General features: G+C 53.4%; 1 protein-coding gene across 6 annotated transcripts in view; it reads right to left on the bottom strand.

The window, feature by feature from the left end:
* Nucleotides 1–8,819, bottom strand: part of CACNA1G (calcium voltage-gated channel subunit alpha1 G) — a 147,118-nt gene extending 138,299 nt beyond the window's left edge. For all 6 annotated transcript variants that reach the window (XM_030962183.1, XM_030962177.1, XM_030962180.1 and 3 more), the window contains exon 1: nucleotides 8,122–8,819. In XM_030962183.1, coding sequence (XP_030818043.1) covers nucleotides 8,122–8,363 — 242 coding nt within the window. In that variant the 5' untranslated portion in view covers nucleotides 8,364–8,819. The remainder of the gene's footprint in view (nucleotides 1–8,121) is intronic.
* Nucleotides 8,820–20,365: the final 11,546 nt, after the last annotated feature.

Genomic DNA, 20,365 nt, shown 5'->3' with positions numbered 1-20,365 from the left:
GCCTCACCGGGGTTAACAAGCACTTTCTATTTGAATTAACAAATCATCAACAAGCCCTCTTCGCCATCTGGGCAGGGGAGGGCTGGGCTGCTCTGGCCACCAGCATCTCCGGAGGGAGCACAGGGGCCATCAATAATGCAAGAGGAGGGACTTCGAAACCTGACCTGATTAAGGTATGAATCATAGGAAATCCTGGAGGCAAAAAGCCCCCTGGGGGTGGTCAGACAGCCAAAGTGGGTGAATCTCTGTGAGATTGCCCAGCTCCACTGCTGCTGGCTGTGGGTTTGCCTGCAGCCCCCAGGGTTAGGGAGCATCTCAAAGCTGATTCAGTGGATGCACTGGGGGAAACCTCTTGGAAGAGAACCAAATTAGAGATAAATGTAAGGATGCTTTGCGCCAGAAACCCAGTAAGTGTGGGGCTAGCACCTGGATTACAGTAAATAAATTCCCTTTTCTTTATAAGCTAGTCTGTGCCAAGCTCCCAGCTCTCAGTCATCACCTCTTTAGCATTTTGTTCCCATTTTCAGCCCTCTTCTGCTCTCGCCTTTGGATTTTGCATCCTGGCAGAGAGGGAGAGAAAACTGGGATGACACAGGTGACAAGAAAACCCCAACACCAAACAGCCGCCAGTGCCTTGCGCCTAGGAAACCTGCTAAAAATCCCAACCAAAACAACATTTCAGGCACAGAAGCCAAACCAATGGACAATTTCTATCCACTTGTGACTAAACCAAGTCAGAGTTTGGGGCTGAGTCACGGGCACATCCCAGTCCTACGCACGTGTGCACGGCTGCAGCAGCCGCCAGGACCTGTCTGACCGTGCCGCACCTCTGGCACAGGATGCTGCTCCTGGCACCCCAAAAGCCCCTTTCCCGTAAGGCACTAACCAGCACCACCACAGCCAGCACAGAGAGCAAGCCTCAAAGCTTCTCTCAGCAAATATTCAGGCTGAAAAATGTGTTTTTCCATCTGCTCGAAGCTTCTTTGCTGGGGCTTTGGTCGGAAGCAGATGTGAGAGCATCCCAAAGCACGACCAGTTGTTACTCACTCTGTTATATAAAACCATGTGAATTTCCTCTTTTTTTTACTTCTTGTTGTTGTTGTTGTTCTTGTTGTTGTTGTTGTTTTGGGTTTTTTTGGTTGGTTGGTTGGTTTTTTGGGGCTTTTTTGTTGTTGTTTTGGTTTGGTTTTTTGTTTTATTTCTTAGCACCAGGCCAGATTCCTGGGTGAGAGGCCAAGGCTGAAAAAAGCCAAAGCCAAATGAACCTAGGTTGGGGGAAACCTCTGCATGCATCACCATCCAAAGAGAACATTTCACGTCTAGGTTGCTCAGCAGAGAGCCAAGGCACAGAGGAAGGGAAAGCCACGATCTGGCCTCATAACAAACCCAGAAACACTTGGGCCTCCCAGTTAACTAGGAAATTCAACCCTCTCCAAACCACAGTGAAGCTTCAAAGCCCTCCTAACCTGACTCTGGATGCTCCTTCCACAGTTCCCCATGGACGGCCCCGTTCCCTCAGACTCTAGTCCCAGCCAGCAAAGCTGCCGGGGGCAAAGGCTCCCCATGGGTCCTCTGCCAAGGGAAAATGATTTCATGATCCAAGTGAAAAAGCCATCAGGGAGGTTCATTTTGGCCTAAGGTTTTGCTCCCTTCCAGCAAAACAGTAGAAAAAAAAAGGAGAGTTGAGTAAAAGCTGGGCAGGGAACTTGGGGTAATCTGAAACTTGGTTTTTTTTCAGAATGGGAGGGAAAAATGAAAGAGAGTTTAAAATAAAAAATGCAAAAGCACAATGCCAAAGCTTCTGCAGGGGGTGCAGGGGGAGAAGAAAGCAGAAAATTTTCTGTGCATCATAAAATCCTGGGCATTTCTAGACTGGCTCCAACAAGCTGCATTGCTGAACAGGGCAGAGAACACAAAAGCCGATCAAATTGAGAGCAGGGAGCCATAGGAGACACGTCAGCCCCAAGGATGAGTGGCGGCTGGGGTGGTCCAACCCCATGTCTGCCCCTCCTGTCCTGGGCATGGGGGGCTGGGGGAGAGCTGGGATCTCCTCCCAGCCACGCTGCCCCAGCTCCTGGCCCCAGATGAAAAGCAACCCCATACAGGCCATTCACTTAAGAGCTGGACTCGATGATCCCTGTGTGTCCCTTCCAGCTCAGAATATTCTGTGAACTGATATCAAGCAAGTCTCCAGAGACGCTCCCCCACCCCACAGGAGAGCAAGCGTTCCGGATTTCCTACAAGGAGCCCAAGCAGAGCTGTCCCCGAGCCGCGCGGGGTCCCCAGGCAGGATGGGGCCATCCCTCCCGGCCGGGGCTCCCCGCGCCGGGATGACATAACCACGAACTGCATGAGGCCGAGCCTTTTGTCTGTGAGCCGGGAGAGAGGGAGGGAAAGCAAGAAAGAAAGAAAGAAAGAAAGAAAACTTCTGGAAGTCATTATGATTCCTCTGCTCCAGTCTCCTTTTTGGCAGACAGCTTCCCTCTCCCCTTCCCTCCCCCCACCCCACCCCAGCCCGCTTCAAAATGCCAGCCTATGATTTTTAAATGAGAAAAAGCTGCGCTGTACTCCAGCACTTGGATAAACTCCTACACAAACTTCCAGATGTGACACAACAGCCTGGAAGGGGGAATTCGCAGAAGAATCTCCTTAAAAAACATACACACGCAGGGAGCAAAGGAAGCGCTGGGCTGCCGGCACAGCTGGGCGATGGACGGGTCCAGAGATGGCTGGTGAGATGAGGTGTCACCTAGATTAGGATCAGGCTGCTCCTGGCTCTTCCAGGGAGCCAGGGATTAGAGGAACGCTGGCCAATGCACCCAGCTCTGGGAAGTGAACACTGCCTCCTGCTCCCGCTGAGCTCCCAAAAGGTTTGTGAACAGCAGGGAAGAGGATTTGCAGTTATTTGTCTCCTGGGAGGAGGAAAATAACCACAGCATCTCTGTGCTGCCCTTGCTAAAAGGTGATGGGTTGAGATCATCACGCAGGAGCTGGAGTGAGCCCAGGGAGGCGCCAGCACCTGCCCTGGTAGCACCAGGATGCTCCATCCCAGGGGGCTGCAAGAGACCCCTCAGTCGGGCATCAGCCAGACAAGCCAGGATTTTCTCTTTTCTCTTCTCCCCAGGAGCCAAGGAAGGGGCACAGAGAGAGCAGAGGCTCGGCAACAGTGGGAGAAATTCCATCTGTCTAGAGAAGGGGGGGAGGCATCAGTGGGTGAATTGGGTCAGGGGAGAGAAACAAGATCAGGTGCCCTGGGATGGATCAGACACAGGTGAAGCAAATGGATTCTGGTTCCTTTGTAGGGTTTTTAAATTAAAACAAGATCCATTTCAGGTCTGACCTGTCAAATCAAAGCGTTTTGCTTTGTTAAACTCAGAAGTGAGGCTGGAACAAATGTATAGAAGTATATATAAGGACACCACGTGCACTTGCCCCAAAAAACACACCCTTTTGATAACAAGAAAATTAATTTAACCCTGCATTACACTGAATTCTTCAAAGAGCAGCATAAGCAGTGTCTGGCTCTCCTCATGAGCTGACATGGCTGAGGAGGAGGTGAGGACACCCCGATCTTCCGCAAGGTGACAGGGGTTCCACTTGCCCCTGTCCTCACCACAGGCATTCCCATGAGAAGGGGCGCTGGGGGGCTCTGCTGGGGTTGGGGAGCCCAAACCACAACACAGCTGAGCAGCCTCAGGTGTCACCCCCACCAGGCAGGAGGGTCCTGGCTCTGGTGCAGTCGGACACACAAGCATGTCCCTCCCTGAAGAGCTGGATCCAGCCAGACCAGTGCAAAGTGGTTCCAACACAGACCAGGGCACAGGGTGAGCTCAGCAGGGGCTGACCGTGCTCTCAATGGGGTCAGCACTGCCTTCCATGAAGAACCAAGCTCTAGCACAGCAGCTCCAGCCACCCTGTGAGCCAGCCTGGTGCAGATCTCAGCTACACTTTGGCATGAAGCCATGGGGATTCCAGACCCATTCCTGGAGGTGTCTGGGCATCTGCAACTTCCAACAGGAGTTGGGGGCAATCAGGCCTCCCCAGGACCCAGCTTTGGTCACCCACCTCTTCCTATTGGGGAGTGAACAGAGCCGTGTGAGGCAGCTGCTGGAAGAGTCCTCTCTGTTTTATTGCCAACAGAAGGCAGGGCTGGTTTCTGTGACTAGATCAAGATATGTTTCTTTGCCAAAGCCATTCCCAAACCCCGCATCCCAGGGATTGTGCCGCAGAGCAGCCAGGCCATTCCCAAACCCCGCATCCCAGGGATTGTGCCGCAGAGCAGCCAGGCAGGATGGGAGCGCTCCTCCTGGTGCCACCCAAACCTCCCCTTCCCAGAGAGGGAATTTGCAGAGCTGCCCTTCACCCTCCAAACCAGGAGGAAAAAACAGGATTTCAGCCAATGTGGGTATATCTCCCCAGGGATGGCACCTTCCAGCAGGTTTTTGTAGCGCCCCATTGCCGCGTGCTGCTTTCCAGGCAGCAGCGCTCTGCAGGCAGGCGGGCGTGGGGGATGAGGCAGTTTTCAGTACTACAATAGATATCACAGGCCCTTTCAGTTACACTGTTATTTCTCTATTCAGAGCTCTTAATGCCAAGTGGTAGCATCCTCCCCACTTTCTCCATTCCCGCTCTTCAATCACTCCACAACTCTCAAGAAATAGCCTCGTTTCTTGTCTCTGATCAGAGGAGCAGCCTGGAACAGACCCTGATACAGCCTTTCATCTTCCCATCATTCATGGTGCTTTCATTTTACAAGTGAAAGTCAAGTAACCAGCTTGCCTCCTTTTTTCTCCCCCTCAGAGAAGCCTGCTTCTCCTCTCACGGCCTTGCCAGCACACACACCGGGACACCCTGCATGTGCCACAGCCCTTCCCACCTCTGAGCCTGTGGGTCCAGCACCATGACCACTGAACTTGTCCCTGCTCTTCTTCCCTCTTGACCCAGGCAGTTCTCAACCAGGGAAGAACCTTCCACCCCAGAGCCACCAGGAATATGAAGGCTGTCATCCAGGCTGGTCTCCTCATGGCTCCCAGAGAGGTTTTCACTCAGAGACCACAACGGAGTGGAGGGAGAAGACATGTTGGCCATCTGGTACATGTTTAGTGTTAAAAATCCCAAGGTTTCAGGCTCTGGAAAATTTCTGGATCAGGACAAACTTCATGACCTCTTTCTAGACCTAAGGGAGAGGAGGAGCACGACAACAACCCAGTATCCCACATCTCTGCTCCAGACAGCAAGAGAAAAAGCTTCCTGGTCCAGGTAGAGAATGCTCTAGACAGAAACATGGCAGAAAACTCCCAAAAACCACATCAACAGGACTTTGCATCCCTGCTGGATACTCAGCACCTCAACTATCACCCTCCCCCAGTCCAGCCTCAGGTACCACAGTCACACTAACTGCCTGGACAGGGATATAGAGCAGAATCCCAGGAGTTCCAGCTGCACTTCGGGGGTACAAACTGTCGTTCCTGGGCAAGAGTGGGTCCTGCACCTCCTCCTGATGCCCCATCAATAGTAAATTTTATCAGTCAGATTAGAACATCACAAATCTGCCTGGAAAAGCCCCAAGCTCTGCATCTCCACAAGCACAGCTCAAACCAGAGTCTTCCCATCCAGTTTCTGTAGGAGCCAATGCAGAAAGGTAAAATCCACCTGAGGGAATGGCAGAAGGCAGTGAAAGCCCCAGACTCTCCAGAGCTGGGGCAGGATTCACCACCTACTCAGCCAAAGCACTGTCACTCCTCTGCAGGGCAGCTGGTGGCAACAAAGACTTTCCAGCAACATGATTACATACATGGTTTTAACACTGAGGCACAATTCCTAGAAGGTTACAGCCTGAGAAGGGCCACCACACTAAAGAAATAAAAAAAATAAAAGTAATAAATATAAACAAGAACAGGCTCAGCTCCAGCACTGGACTGGCAGAAAGGCAAAGGACTGAGCAAGACAATGCTCTTCTGAGCAACCCAGTAAGTGATGGGACCCAGTGCAGGTACTAAAGTAGCTACTGTGCTCCTCTCATCTGAAGGCTGAACTGCCTTTTTTTTTGTGTTGTTTTAAAATAAACTCCCCCAATTCTGGGTCAGTGACCCTCAAAACAAACAGCTGTATGCAGCCACATGACTCAAAGATCCACAGCATCACCCCTGTGGCCCTAGGACTCCCAGCAAGATCCTTTCTCTGTCAGTAACAAGTGAAAAATTGGTGACAAAAATCGCAGCTAGTGGGACTGCACTTAATGCTCATCCCCGACTCTCAGTGGTGTTTGCAGGTGCCCACAATACCACTGATTTTCCAAGGACAAAAGTTAATCAGATTGTTTTTGCAGCCACAGAGGAAAAAACAAATTTCAAGCCACTACTGGGGTGGGGGACTTCACTGAAAACACTAAAACATGCAAGTGTTAACATCAGATTCAAAATAGCATGTCAAAGATTAAAAATGTAAAAAAAAAAAATTAAAAACCCATAAATACTTGGAAACATATTTAAACCAGCAATCATAAATACTACTAGTCATAGTAGGCAACAAGAACACACTGACTTGCAGCCTGTCATTAATATTTCTTTCCAAAACAGAAGGCTTCACAAAGTTGTTAGATTTCCTATGTTTAAATAAAGGCAGTTTGAACTGCTTAGCTGGCCTGAAAGAGATCTGTAGAGAAGCTGATGAGAGTATTCATGGCTAGGAAGAGAAATCTTGGACTTTTCCCTCCTGGGGGACATTTTAGGAGAGAAGGCAGCCTGTTTATCAGAGAATCTTTGCTGAAGCTCAAGTAAAACAATATTCACAACTCCAGCAGACCCTCACCAAGCACACCAACCTCAGCTGAGATGTAGTCCTTAACAGTTCCTGCACACCAGGAGTGGGGAAGGACTAGCACAGGGTATTCTGGTCCTCTGTACCATGTAACATGTCCTCCGTGCTGCTGCACAGCCTCTCCCCCTCCAGATGTGGGGCTGCTGCCCAGACTACTCGCCTGCCTCTTGCCGGCAGCCCAGCACGGATGCGGGAACTTCCCAGGAAGCGGCTGCCTCTTCTGCACCAGCCCCTGCTGGAAGCCACATCGCTTCACTTTATTTCATTTTGGGGTTTTGTTTCTTCAAATAATAAATGAAACTGGAATTTGGGGATGGTAAAATACTCAGAATGCTAGAAGCCATGCGGAAGCCATGTGCTGGTTGCAACTCAACTCCAAAGGGAAGCTTTAAAGACACCAAGACTGTGAAAGAAGAAATTTTTCTATTGTCTCCTCTATTTCTCCCCCCCCACCCCCACCCCTCTTTTTGAAAGCTTAAACTTGACTAAAGCAGCTCGGCCTGTGCCAGAGCAGACAGGGAGCTTGGAAGAAGATCAGAAGCCTTTGGGGGGTCGTGGCTCACCCTAGGATCTGATAAACAGCTGCCCTTGGCCGATGCCCGCCCAGGACCATGACCCCCACCCTGCCCCGACCCGTCCAAGCACAGAGCATCCCCCGGGGGACTGCCGAGAATGGGCCCTTCGACGGGCCTCAAGCACCCTGAATTATTTAGGGACCCTGAAGCTGGACAGCAAACCAACCCCCCCAAAACATCCGCCTCCCTCCAGACTGCACCCGTCTTGCAAAACCTCAGGGAAAGGACCAGGGAGCCTAAAATGGGCAAGAAACGGGGTCAAGAACGAAAAACCGATCCACAAGGGAAGAGACCGGGGTTAGGGTCGCTCAGTGTGTCAGGGGAGCTGGACTAGAGACGGTCGATCCCCTGGGGGAGATGGTCCCCAGCAGCTCCACTCCGAGTCCCCGCGGAACGGAGCGCTGAAGCCCGCGGGAGCCGCGGCATCGCGGCGGGGCGGCCGAGGGAGAGGAGCCCCGCAGGAGGGGAGCCCGGCGGCACGACACGAACCGCCGAGCCCCTGCAACAGCCCGGAAAACTTCCCGGGCGAGCAACGGGGAGGGGGGGAGCGTCGCCGGGTGCCGCCCGCTACCCCGGGGACGGCGGGAGACGGGTCCTCCCAAACGCCGGCTCCTTCCCCATCATCCGGCGGGCCTCAGACAGGAGGTGTTCCCCGCCCTGCCGGCCGCTCCGGGGGCGTGGGGGCCCCGTGGGGCTTACCTCGCCGCCGAACACCTGCAAAGGATACGGGTTACAGACCAACCGGAGGCACCAGCTCCGCGGCCGGCTCTCCTGGCTCAGGTAGAAAAAGACGACGGGAGCCAGCGCCGGGTAGGGCAGCGCCTCTGCCTCCGAATCGCCGCTGCCCGCCTCCCTGTCCCCCGGCCCCGGGTGGCCCCCGGCCCCGGACAGGTCATTAAGGCGGATGAAAGTCTTGGCTCTGCCCGGCTCCGGATCCTCCTCGGCCGCTCGCGGTCCATCTTCGTCCATCCTCCGGCCGGCGGCCCCGGGGGAGCCGGGGCGACGCGGGGCGAGCCGGTGGGACGCCTAGAGTGGCGCGGCCATGGCGGGGTAGGGGGGCTGGGGGATGCGGCGGGGCGGCTTCAGCGCCGGGGTGGCATGGCCGGGCGAGCCACTGCCTCTCCCCCTGCCGGGGCCGGGCCGCCCCCTCGTCCTGCCCTGCTGTCTGCGGGCTCCGTAGCTCCTCCTCGCCGTGCCTTCGGGGGCCCGAGCCGCGGGCAGGGAGGCGGTTGCGGGGCGGCCCCCGCTGCCGGTGCTGGCCCCCACCCGGGGGGCGGGCCGCCCCTAGCGGCTGTGCCTGTCCCCTCGGCTCCCCAACATCTGCCCGGGGCGATGGGATGCTGCCCGGCGCCCCGGGGACGGGCGGCGGCAGAGGATGCTCCCGCGGCGGCCGCGCCGAGCCGAGCGCTCCGCACAGCTGGATCCCTCACTCCAACTTCAAGTCCCGGCTCCTCCTCCCCCCGCCGCCAATGGGGGCTCGCCCGCGGCCCCCCAGCGCCTCCCCATTGGCTGCCGCGCGTGTCCGTCCGGGGGCACAGCTGGACGGGCAGCGCGGTCCCCGGCGGGGCTGGACGGGGCGCACCCGCCCGGCACCGGGGCCGGGCAGCCCCTGCCCTGCGGGGGGACAACGGGGAGACGAAACGCCGAGCGCTGGGGGCAGGGAAGAGCGAGAAAGCCGCGCGCTGCGTTAGGCGGAGGCAAGCCCCGGTGGGACGCTGCAGCACCGGGAGAAGGGGAACCGGGGGGAGGCAAAAGGGAGAGATGCGGCGGGAATAGACCGCCCCGCCCGGTCTCTCCTGCGGGAGAGGAGAGCGCCAGGAGAGCAAGGCCGGCAGGGCCAAAGTGCCGGGAGGAGTGCAGGAGCCGGTATGGAGCCCTCCCGAGTGCCGCCTGAGCCTGGCACGAGATCCTCGCCCTGCTGCGGGTCCCCAGGGGTTGCCTCCTGCCCCGTCCCCGCCGTCTAAGAGCGGAGACCGTGCTACTGAGCTCGGTGCATGTGGGTCACGGCCCGGTCTTCCCTCCGTCCCAGTCTCCGGCTGCTCGAGTGTGGTCACCCCGTCCCAAGCCGGCCGCCCCCGGGCTGACTGGGCACACGAGCCCGGCCAGCAGCTCGCAGGGAGGCTCGGCCCCGAGGAGGGAAAGGGGACCCGTCACCCCACAGCCATGGGAGCAGCCGGTCCCCCCGGTCCCCCCCGCTCGGAGGACGCGGCCGGAGCTCCCTCTGCCGGTGCGAGTCCCGGCCGCGGCGGGAGCCGGCCCCGACGACGGGGGACCGCGCCGCCAGCGCCCCGGGGGACAGGCGAGGGACACACGGCCCCGAACGAGGGGCACGGGCCGCTGGGCACTCCCGGCCACTACCGAGTCAGACCTTCCTCCAGCGGGACCCGAGTAAAGGATTTTCTGCCACCACCCGGCATTTTGACATCCCCAGGCTGAGCCAGGACCGTGCTTCTAAATGCTTAGAATTCTTTTCCACTTTAAAAACAGCTTTCTCACTCTTCCCCAGTAGCCGCTCCATCATATTTTAATAAATGTGAGCATGTCCTTCCCAAGAGCTCCAGCTAGTCCAAAAACACCTGCAAGAACACCAGGCAGATGCTCCTGTCTGACCCAAAATGCCTTCTCTTGGCCAAATCCTGCTGGCCTGGGAGCACGCTTGATCTTGGATTCACAGCCTGTGCTGTCCAACCCGAGACAAATCACATTGCTATTGGCAAAACTTCAAGGCCAACCAGGCTCTGCTGCAGAGCTGTGAGCGACAGTGTCCAGGCAGAGGAGATTCAAATCCCACAGCCCTCTGTGCAGGGCCAGGAGACCCTCCTGCAAGCCCAGAGGCACACTGGTGTGACAGCACATGGCATGTGTGACACCAGGTGAATGGAGAGCCCATGACACGGGTGCTAAGGACAGGAACTCCCATTTTTTCTACAGGTTTCTGAGCGATTCCCCCCTCTGGATGCAGTGTGTGCATGGAAGGGGCAGAGCTTGGCTGTCTTTGGCTTCTCCCTGCCACAGCCAAAGCACATGAACATGCCAAGGGGTCCCTGAGCCCCCAGCCAGCCCTCCCACAGTGGGGCATGCACCAGCCCTTGCTCCCTGGCAGAGCACAGCCCAATAGCTCAGCTGTGGTACAAATGCAATTCCTGGGAAGGTCCACAAACACATTTGCATGTACAAGGTGCAGTCTTAGATCAAGCAATTTCCTCGCTACATATGTACAGCCTGGTCACAGCTGCTTTTGATCCGATCCTCTTTGTATCCCAATAATATACAGAGAGCCTTTGTGTGTCGGTCTGTTTATTTAAATGGATTTGGAGCAAACATTTTTTTAAAGCTGAAGCTTTGAGCCTCTAAGTGGGTTACCAGATTATATGCTGTCTTCATTTTAATTACATTTGGCTCATTTTGTTTATTGCATACATTTTCAAGAATTATGCTTACCGTGAGAATTGAAAGCATTTTGCTTTAGAAGATACCTGCCCTATAAAGGGATCAACATCACACAGGAGAGACGATGCAAACCTTCCCATCTCCAATAGCATTCTCCCTTCAACTAGGACAGGAAAAAAGGAAGAGGATATACAGTCTGTCAAGCCTATATTTAAAGTGAAGCACTCAAGGAGGATCAAGCCTGCAGCACCAGCCTAATAGGAGTGTGGCGCAAGCTAATACTAAACTAAAAAGATGTTCTTGCTAGGGGAAGAGTGATCTTGGTTGTGGATGTCGGAGGGACGAGGACCCAGAGCCTGGCATAGCCCAGCCAGAATGTTCATCTGCCCACCCCTGTCTCAGGGTGGGAATCCTTCCCAGCACTGCTCCAGCCCACTGCATCTCCCCAGGGAGCTCTTCCCTTGTGCCCAGGCTAGACCAGGAATTTGTCTTTCTCAAACAACAGGGTTTGTTTGAGGGGGACTCAGCTTCCAGACAGAAGTGGAGTGATCTGGCAAGGACAGGAAACAGAGCTCCAGCCCAGGGCCTTGATGAGAAGGATGGAAAGCAGTAAGTGACCCCGGAGACCAGAGCTGCACATTTAGGGATTTGGGATGTAAATGAGTAGAAATTTCAATACAGCATAAGGAACTAACAAGGTCACCTCACATGCACAGTCCTGGCCTTCTAATTAGACCAAAGATAGCACAGGAGAGAAGGGATGAGGGTGAGCCAGGGACAGCTTAAATAGTGGCAGGAATTATTGGGCTGTGGTGGTTTTGGAGGGGCAAGAGGAAGGGGACTCATGCACTGCAACATCAGTTATGCCCTCAACAGCAGTTGTGATGAGCGCCAGATTACTCAGCAGACCCCTGACAGGGACACCTGAGGAGGAGGAGGAAGAGGAAGTAGCCCTGCTTTCATTCCAGCACAGCCCTCTTACTCTGCTCTTCCACATAGTTTAGGAGGTTTTTGGGGAGAACACAGCCCTGCACTCTCTTCCTTAGCAGTCCTTCTAGGAAAAGCATTGTGAGCAACATTTCATGTCAAGGGGGAGATTTAGCCAAGCTGATGCTCACCAAAAATGGCTCTGGCCTCAGCATGGTAATGGGATTTGGAATCAGCCATACAGGAACTACTCTGATCTGCAATAGGGAAAGCCTACATCTGTAACCACTTTGGCAGGAGGAGGATTGAAGACAGCCTCAGCAGAGAGGCTCCAACCCGATGGGAACCAGTCGCTATTTGTTTTGCTGTTGACACACAGCTGCAGTAGCTGTGGGTGATTTTAATAAGGCAGGACAATATTTCTATCAGTTCTGGGAGCTATAGATGGAACCCATAGAGTATCCAGCTCAGGGCTGAATGATTAATCACAACAAGGTCCAAAGCTCTTCTCATGCCTTGGAACCGGATGGAAAACACACATTTTGTTTTGGATGTCACAGTCTGGGGGCAGAGCAGGCCTCCCACAACCAATTCACAGACTCAAGTGCTGTGGAAGAGCACTTTGAGAGCAGCAAATCTGCTCTGTCCCTGCTCCCCCACCCCACCAGTGACAGCCAGTTCTGTGGGATCAGTCCTTGCTGTGCAAAGGGGCTCCTGGCTGCCTTGTCAGTGAATTGACTCCCTGAGAAACACCATTCACACTATTTGAGCTGACCCAGCTATAGCAGAGACACCCACCAAACCCAGCGTCACACACACCCTGCTTCCCTGCCCTCCCTGTCCCAGTGACCTGGCTGCTCCTCCCAGCCCCAGCCCTGACACAGCCCTGCTGGGATGCTCCTGTCCTCAGTACCTAGAGCTCAAAGAATACTTTCCCCACTATGGACAGCAGTGGAGGATCTGGGAGGAGCAACAGACCAGCCCCACGTTCCAAACAGCACAAACTAGCACCTTAACTCCTCATAATCCCATCCAAACCTCTGATTTCCCTCACGAGGTCCTTTTGCTCTGTCATCATCCAGACACTTTCGTGCTCTTCCCAGTTATCCCATTAATGCCATGGTCTTCCCAGTCTGGTGCTGCATCCCCAAACCCCAGGAGCTGGGTACTGGCACCAGGAACCACCGTGGAGGGTTTGGGAGAAACTTAATGAAACCGACTGCTGGAGGCCATAAGCAGAGCTTCATCTTTCTTTTTTTTTTTTTTCTCTTTAATGAATGGGTTTATTGTATCTCTCAATCTTTATTAAATGAAGAGCCAGACAAGTAGTTGGAAGGAATATATACTATGGCATAAAGCACCACCACGCAAATGTGCAAGGGGACGTCTGTGACCAGTGCAATCCACTTGGTGTGCATGAAGGAATTAATAATTTAGGCTGGGGAATGCTTATTGTTGGCAGACAACCAGCACTTTCCTACATGATCAATGTTTGCACCTTGACTTCTTGGTACACAATCAATCCATGCCTGAGCACGGCCTGAGTTTTGGGAACTGCTTCATATGCGAGGGCTGAGCCGCTTGAGGCTGTAGCACCATGTGGCTCATTCTCCTGAGAGAGCAAGGAGCTGACCCGAGCCCATGTTTCAGCTCTGAGGCTCAGAACATAATTTATAATAAAAATCTCTCTGCCTCCGCCATCCTTAAAAACTTTACATTTCCCTTCACAACCTCTATTACCTCCAGAAAACCTGAAGAGGAGAGGCAAGTACCCTTTCAAGGCTATTCTGTCTGGGCAGATTGGGTGTTTAGTGGCTACATCTTGGCTCTGACCATCATAAGGCACAAAACCAGACACACCTTCCCCACCCCAACAGCACACAAGGACCCAGCACTACACTGCTTATTGTCCCTGTTAAATATCCTCTCACATTTACCATGGCTCCCTCCCTCCAGAGAGAAAATAAACTCTGCTGAATCCAGCAAAGATCAAGGCAGGTCCCTGTCCAATGCCCTAGAGAGGCTCTGCCTTGCCCTCTCCCTGGACATGGAGCCTCAGCCCAGCTTCTGGCTTGCTCTCAGTGCTGCTCTGGACACCCAGCTCTGAGGGATGAGGTTTTGGAGGAGCAAGCCCTGCCCTGACACCCAGGCTCACCCCACTGAACACATGCTGTGAACCAGGTCTTCCCCATCCCAGCCTGGTGCTGCCTCAGGTCCCTGTCCTGACTGGGCACCATTATGCAGTGCCAGGGGGCAGAGCACACCCCCGAGCCTCCAATCATAGAGTTATAGAGCATTTTAGACTGGAAAAGCCCTCTAGGATCAGCAAGTCCAATCATTAATTCAGCATGGCCGAGCCCACCATGAAACAATATCTATAAGCGTCACATGCACACACCTTTTAAATCCCTCCAGAGACAATGATTCCACCAGTTTCCTGGGCAGCCTGTTTCAATGCCTGACCACTCTTTCTTTCAGTGAAGAGACTTTTCCTAATATCCGCTCTAAACCTCCCTTGACACAACTTGTGGCCTTTTCCTCTTAACCTCTTGCTGTTACCCAGGAGAAGTGACCAACCCCCACATGGCTACGACCTCCTTCCAGTTGTTGAGAGCAATAAAGTCCTGCTTGAGCCTCCTTTTCTCCAGCACAAACACCCCCAGCTCCCTCAGCTGCTCCTCATAAGACTTGTGCTCCAAACCACCCCCCAACCCCCTCAAATTTGCATTTCTTGCTTTTTTCTCCCAAGTTCTTCAGCTTTCATTGAGTCCCCACTAAGCAGGAGCACAGGGCACGAGCAGTGCACCAACCCTGCTGCTATCAGCAACTCCCCCTCTAATTGAATCTTCAAATCTTTCTGACAGGAAGAGACAGGAGGGAAACTAGATGCTTATTGCCAGGCCCTGGATCCCCAAGCTCTGCGGCTGCCAGCTCTGCTGAGCACTGGGATACTGGCGAGCACCTGCCTTGGCCCCAGCACTGATAAAAGCACTTCCAGCACCCCAGGTTGCGCAGGAAGGCATCCCCAGAGATAAGAAAGACCTCAGAAATGAAGGGTATAAGGTGCCAAAAACAGAAAATAACTGAGACAGGCAAGGAGAAGGGCAGAGGCAGGGGAACACCTGAGAGTCAGGCAAGGGAACCAGCGGCGGAGCTCAGCCTTGGGCTCAGCAGGGATCAGGACGCTAAGATCTCATTCAGCACGTGCAGGTTGGCAAGAAAAGAAACCTTCTAAACAACAACACCCAGAAGTCACTGCCCTGCCCTCACAGCAGCTCCAAGCTCAAGAAAAGCTCCTTTTCTCCATCAAAGATTCCATAGCAGCCAGAGGCACCCAAGGGCGTCACCAACCCCTCTCTACTGGCACAAGAGCAAGAGGTCTCAGGTTAATAATTCTGCTTGAGCTCTTACCTGAGCACTCAGGAGCTCCAGCCAGAGAACACCTTCACCCCAGAGCTACACCAAACACCCTCCTGCCCCTGGGTCTGGTGAGGAAGAGGAGGGAGGCGGAGCTGTGATGGCACCTGCTGAGCAATTGAGCAAATTGTTAATTGAGAAAAGGCAGACATGGGAGGAGGGGAGAGTAGGGAGAGGTTAGTAGTTCTTAGAGTTGGTGGACAGTCACAAAAAAAACAGATCTTGGCCCATGTTAAAAAAAACCCTCAAAATTTTCCCTAGTAAAGGCTGTTTCCTGCCACCTCTCCCGCCAAAGAACAGCTGAACCCTGATGCCTTAGGATTTTAGCTTTTATATTTTTCAAACTTTGTACTGCTTTAGTGTATAGTTCTAAACTCCATATAGATTGTTAGTTATTGTCTTCACATATTGGTGGACAAAACAATTCCTCTAGGCCTGAAACTCAAGCACACCCTACTGCCTCAGGCCCAGAAAAGTATAAACAAAAGTGAGTTTGGGGGAAAGAGCAAACCAGAGGAATATGACTTCATCACCCGAAGCTGTAATTGGAGGATTAACTCCTGATATGTAAATGGACTGAATTTATTATTGCCTGCAAAACTCATGACCATCATCCATCTTGGTTGTAGCCTCAGAGGTTTCTGACGGCCCATGGTGTACCTATTGAAGGCCTTTATCAAATACCTACTCTTACTCTCTTAATCTTGTCTAGCCTCTGTTCTAGGTAGCCACTCCAAGGCATCAGGTCCACCTCATGTAGGTCAAAATCATTAAATCGCTGTGCTAGTGCTGTGCTGCTGGGGGAAAGGGGGTCACATCCCTCCCCAAAGAGGCCAACCCTGTCCCCTAACTCCCAGCTCTGGATGGCACATGAGCACCACAGCCCCCACACCTCTTCCCCAGCCCTAAAACAGTGGCTTCCTTCTCCAGCTGGGGAGAAAAAGACCCAAATGGCTTTAAAATAAATGAATATTAAATGAGCACGTGACCCTGATAGCAATGACTGACTGACATGGGACAGATGCCTCCCTTTCTCTGAGGAGCAGAGAAGAGCTAGGGCAGGGGTACAGAGAAACCTGACCCTAGGGGAGCCAGGAGGAGGGGGCTCAGGGCAAGAGGGATAGTGGGGCTTTAACCTGCCAACTGTGGAGGTTGAGAGCCAGGTACCCCAGGGCCAGGCCAGCAGGGTGCTGGGTCGTGAGCAAGAGCTACTGCCCTCCACCCCACTGAACATCTCATCCCAGTGAGTGCTGCCCCAAGCTGGTAGCTGCAGGCTGGAACATCTGGAATGGCTGGGATGGCAGGTCTTTCCTCCAGGGAGGGGGTTCTGTACCTACAAATGATCTTGGCTGTGAACTGGAGGCACCCTGAGTGCCACTGGTCCTTACACACCCCAGACTTTGCTCCTTCACTGCTTAACCCCTGTCAATTTTATTCATATTCCAGTTCACCTGTAAGAACTCTTGATGTGAAAAGCAGGGGTTTTTTACTCCTTTCCTTCTGATTTTTTTTTCATATAAAGCCTCTGCTGGGAAATCTTTGTAATTAATAGCCCTTTAAAATAAAATATAATTAAAATTAATGTGGAACATAACAAAGCCTGCCAGCAGCTCACAGTGGGGGTGGCTGATGGGGGGCAGTGCACCTGAGTGGCTGCAGACACAGGTGCCCAGGTTGGGGTGTGGGGGTACTGCAATATGCTGGGGTGGGGTCATCCTGGTCTCACTTCACTCTAAAGCAACTTCTACATCACCAAGAGTACTTGGACTTCTCTGTCTCACCTGTGGGGACATTGGGGTCCTTCTCATCACCCTCCTGTGGGAGATGGTGTATGGGTGGCTCTGCTGGGACAAGATGCTGAACAAAATGCTGGGGCAAGTGGAGACCAAATCCTACCCTGCAATGGGTCCATACAGACCCAGGCAGCCTTCCTGGATAGAGAAGTCTGATTTTGACACTCTTAGAAAGCCAGGCATGGAGAACTGGCATGCTGAACCGCCACTGAAGCCTGTGCCCCCCAGCCATCCTCTTTCAGGAGCTGAGCATTGCAGAAGCATGGAAGTGAAGACTGGCTCATTTAAATGTAATGCTGGTGAGGAGATCTTCCTCCACCTTCCAGCAGAGAGCAGATGCTCTCGCTTCACATCTGCAAGGCACCTTTTAATCACTTCCCCAGCAGCAATGTGTATGGTGATGTCATGGTTTATAAGTTATTCGTTACTATTTCATAAGCAAACCTGAAATTTTTCCTCTTTAAAGATACATTGAGATAGAGTCTGGGCTTCTGCTACCAAAAATATCCCGTTGGTCCCATCATTAGCCTCCTTTCAAGATCAAAGCTGCTTTCTTCATGGCACATAATTAAAAGAGCACTTCGAATTTTCAGCAGCTCACAGCGTCTTCAGGATGCACGGGAACCCAGGCAACAGAGGCAATGCCCCAAAGCCATGCCAGGCATGGGGACATGCAAGAAGCGAGGGATGTGGTGTGAGAGGGGGCAGAGCAGCAGGGTGACCCCGGCAAGCCCCGGGAGTGAGCCATGCGAGGCAGCTCCCTGTGGTGCCTCCTCTGTGCCAGCTCCTCGCCGTGCCGGTGGGGAGGCGCTGGTGGCACCCGGGGTGCTTTTAGCCAGTTCCACTCGTTTTGGCTGGATCACACCGCCTGTGTGTGGCCTCTTCCTGGCATGAATCATCATTGCCTTAGCGAATCCACGGGCAGCACAGCAGCTTTGCCGCTGGGGTTAACGCTGTGAGGGGGAGCGCTTGGTTTGGGGCTGCCCAGCCCTTCATGAGCGCCCACGGACAGAGCCAACAGGGACAAAATGAGATTCTCATGGGTGGGGCAGGGCTGTCAGCGTGGGAGAAGGGCAGAGCTGGTGGCGATCCAGCTGCCCTGTGGGGTGCAGGGAGCACAAGGGAATGTGGTGCTGAGGAGCTCCACACCACCAGGGCAGTCCAGCACCAGCCCCATGCCCCTTCTCATGCTCTGCACACTGGTACCAGACCAGTATGTCCCCACATCCTCCCTTTTCTTGGGGTAACGAGTGGGTTTGGAGATTCCAAGGCATCACAGCCCCAGCCTTTCCCATGGGAGTTCTCCAAGGAACAGCCCAAGTCTTCACACCATCCAGGGATGGGGCGAGGGACTAGCAGGTGCCCCACACCAACCTCCCAGCAGCCCCACAGCAAAGCACAGGATATCAACAGGATCAAAGCCTATCTCTGCCTGCGGAGAGTTGTTGCAGTGGAAAGCCTGGACACAACTGTGTCCCAAGTGGCTTCATCTCCCCCAGCACAGCCCTGGGCAAGCCCACACACACCAGACCTGGCTACAGCACTCAGTCATCCTCAGCAAGTCCCAACACCTTCCCCAAGATCTACCTTCCCACAGTACCCAGGTCCTCTTTGCTTAGGACAGACACAGCTCACCCTCTTGGGGACCAGCTACCACCCAAAAATCACCCAGCGTTTCCCCCCACCATGGGCCTGACCCATTTCACCACCTGAGTGTCCTGCTGTGACAGCCCTGACCCGGCCCCAGCATGGCCCAGTGATGCTTTAGTCCACATCTCCACTCAAGCAGCAGCACAGTGGAGACACAAACCTGGCTTTATTTCATCCCAGTTGGGTCCTGGCCCCCCAGGACCAGAGTTCTCCCAGCCCTGGAGCTGCCCCTGCCCTTCTCCTGCCCTAGTTCCTGCCCATAATAGTGTGAGCAGACACAGAGCATTTGCATGCACAGAGGAGCCAGCAATGAAAGGAAACATATTAATGCTCCCCTAACCAACAGAGGGGAGTTAATGACATCAAACTGGTTTGTTGTTGTTGGTTTTGATTATAATTTTTTTAAGCTCTGGCTTCTATCTGTCATTACTGTTATATTGCATAACCAGGGAGAAATCTGAATGAAGTTAATACCTGTGGAGTGCAGTGCAGAGTATTCATGTACTGTGAACCAGAATGAGGCAAATGTGAATCTTTATTACCAGTGGAGGTTGTTAAATATTTTATTTTCTGTTTGAGACATGCTGTGACACATGAAACTCAATTAGAATATAACTAAATCCCATGCTAAATTATAGATAAATGACAACAAATGAAGGGGAACAGCCTGAGCTCCCCAGTGCATAGCCTGGGGGAGCAAGGGGGGCAGCTTTGAGAGGAGGACAGCCCCCTCAAGACACCTCCAACCCAGCCAGCAAGCAACAACACAGCAATGTGGTTCCTCTGCAGGGCTGATTTTTGCCCTAAGACATCCTGAGGGAGACCCTCAGGGAAGCAGGATGGATCCCATTTCTCTGCTAACCAGCTCATGCATTCACCTGAAACAGCCCCAGATTTCCCCCTCCCAATGCACCATAAGAATTCCTGAGCCCTCCGTGCTTCAGCTAGGTTTCCTTATATCTGACTGTGCCTGGTAATAAAAACCACAGTAAAAAGGAAAGACAGATATTAAGGAAAAATATCAAGGGCCAAAGGCTGCACTGGTGCTGTGTTACGGAAATGCTGGGATTTTCTATCCCTTGGCTCATCAAGGCCAAGCTAAGGACATGGTCAGGGATGGAAAATTAGGGGCTGAAACGCCTTTGGGGTTAATTCCGCAATTGTTTGTTCTGGGAGATGCTCGTCATCACTGGAGATGTTGCATGGACTGAGTTTTAAGTGGCTGCTGCTAGGATCAAGCAGAGCTTCTGAGCAATATCCACAGGGATATTGCTGTGGGTGGACAGGACACACAGGCAGACAGGCATGCTCTTAACCCAGACAGGCATTTTCTCCCTGACCCTGCCCAAGTTCCCAGGCTGCTGGGATTCCCCTTAGGTGGCCTGTAAAGTATCCAAGAGGCATCCACCGTGTTGCCATGGAGATAGGGCTCAGGAGAAGCCTGGGTGCTACACTCCTCTGGGGGGGGCAGGACCCCCACTGCACTGCAGCCCTTCCCCTTGGCTGTCCTGGGAGATAGAAGGGATTTAGGGACTTCATTACTGCCACAAGGATCTCATCCAGAAACAGGGGAAGGATCTGTGGTGGTGTTTAAAGCCAAGGCCCTTCATTAGTGGCAGTATCCAGGACCTTCATTAGCGTGTGATGGGGGAGCCCAGAGCAGCATGGCAGACAGGAGGATCGGCAGGTGGGGTAGAGAGAGAACAGCATCTTCCTAGAGGGGTTTTTTGCCCGTGATTCTCCAATCTGCAAGCCTCAAAGGACACCAGGCCCTTGCAGTCCCCTCCACCCCAC

The sequence above is a fragment of the Camarhynchus parvulus genome, chromosome 18 (assembly GCF_901933205.1).
Source record: "Camarhynchus parvulus chromosome 18, STF_HiC, whole genome shotgun sequence".
Classification (NCBI taxonomy): Eukaryota; Metazoa; Chordata; class Aves; order Passeriformes; family Thraupidae; genus Camarhynchus; species Camarhynchus parvulus.
This window is presented reverse-complemented; position numbering and strand designations above follow the sequence as displayed.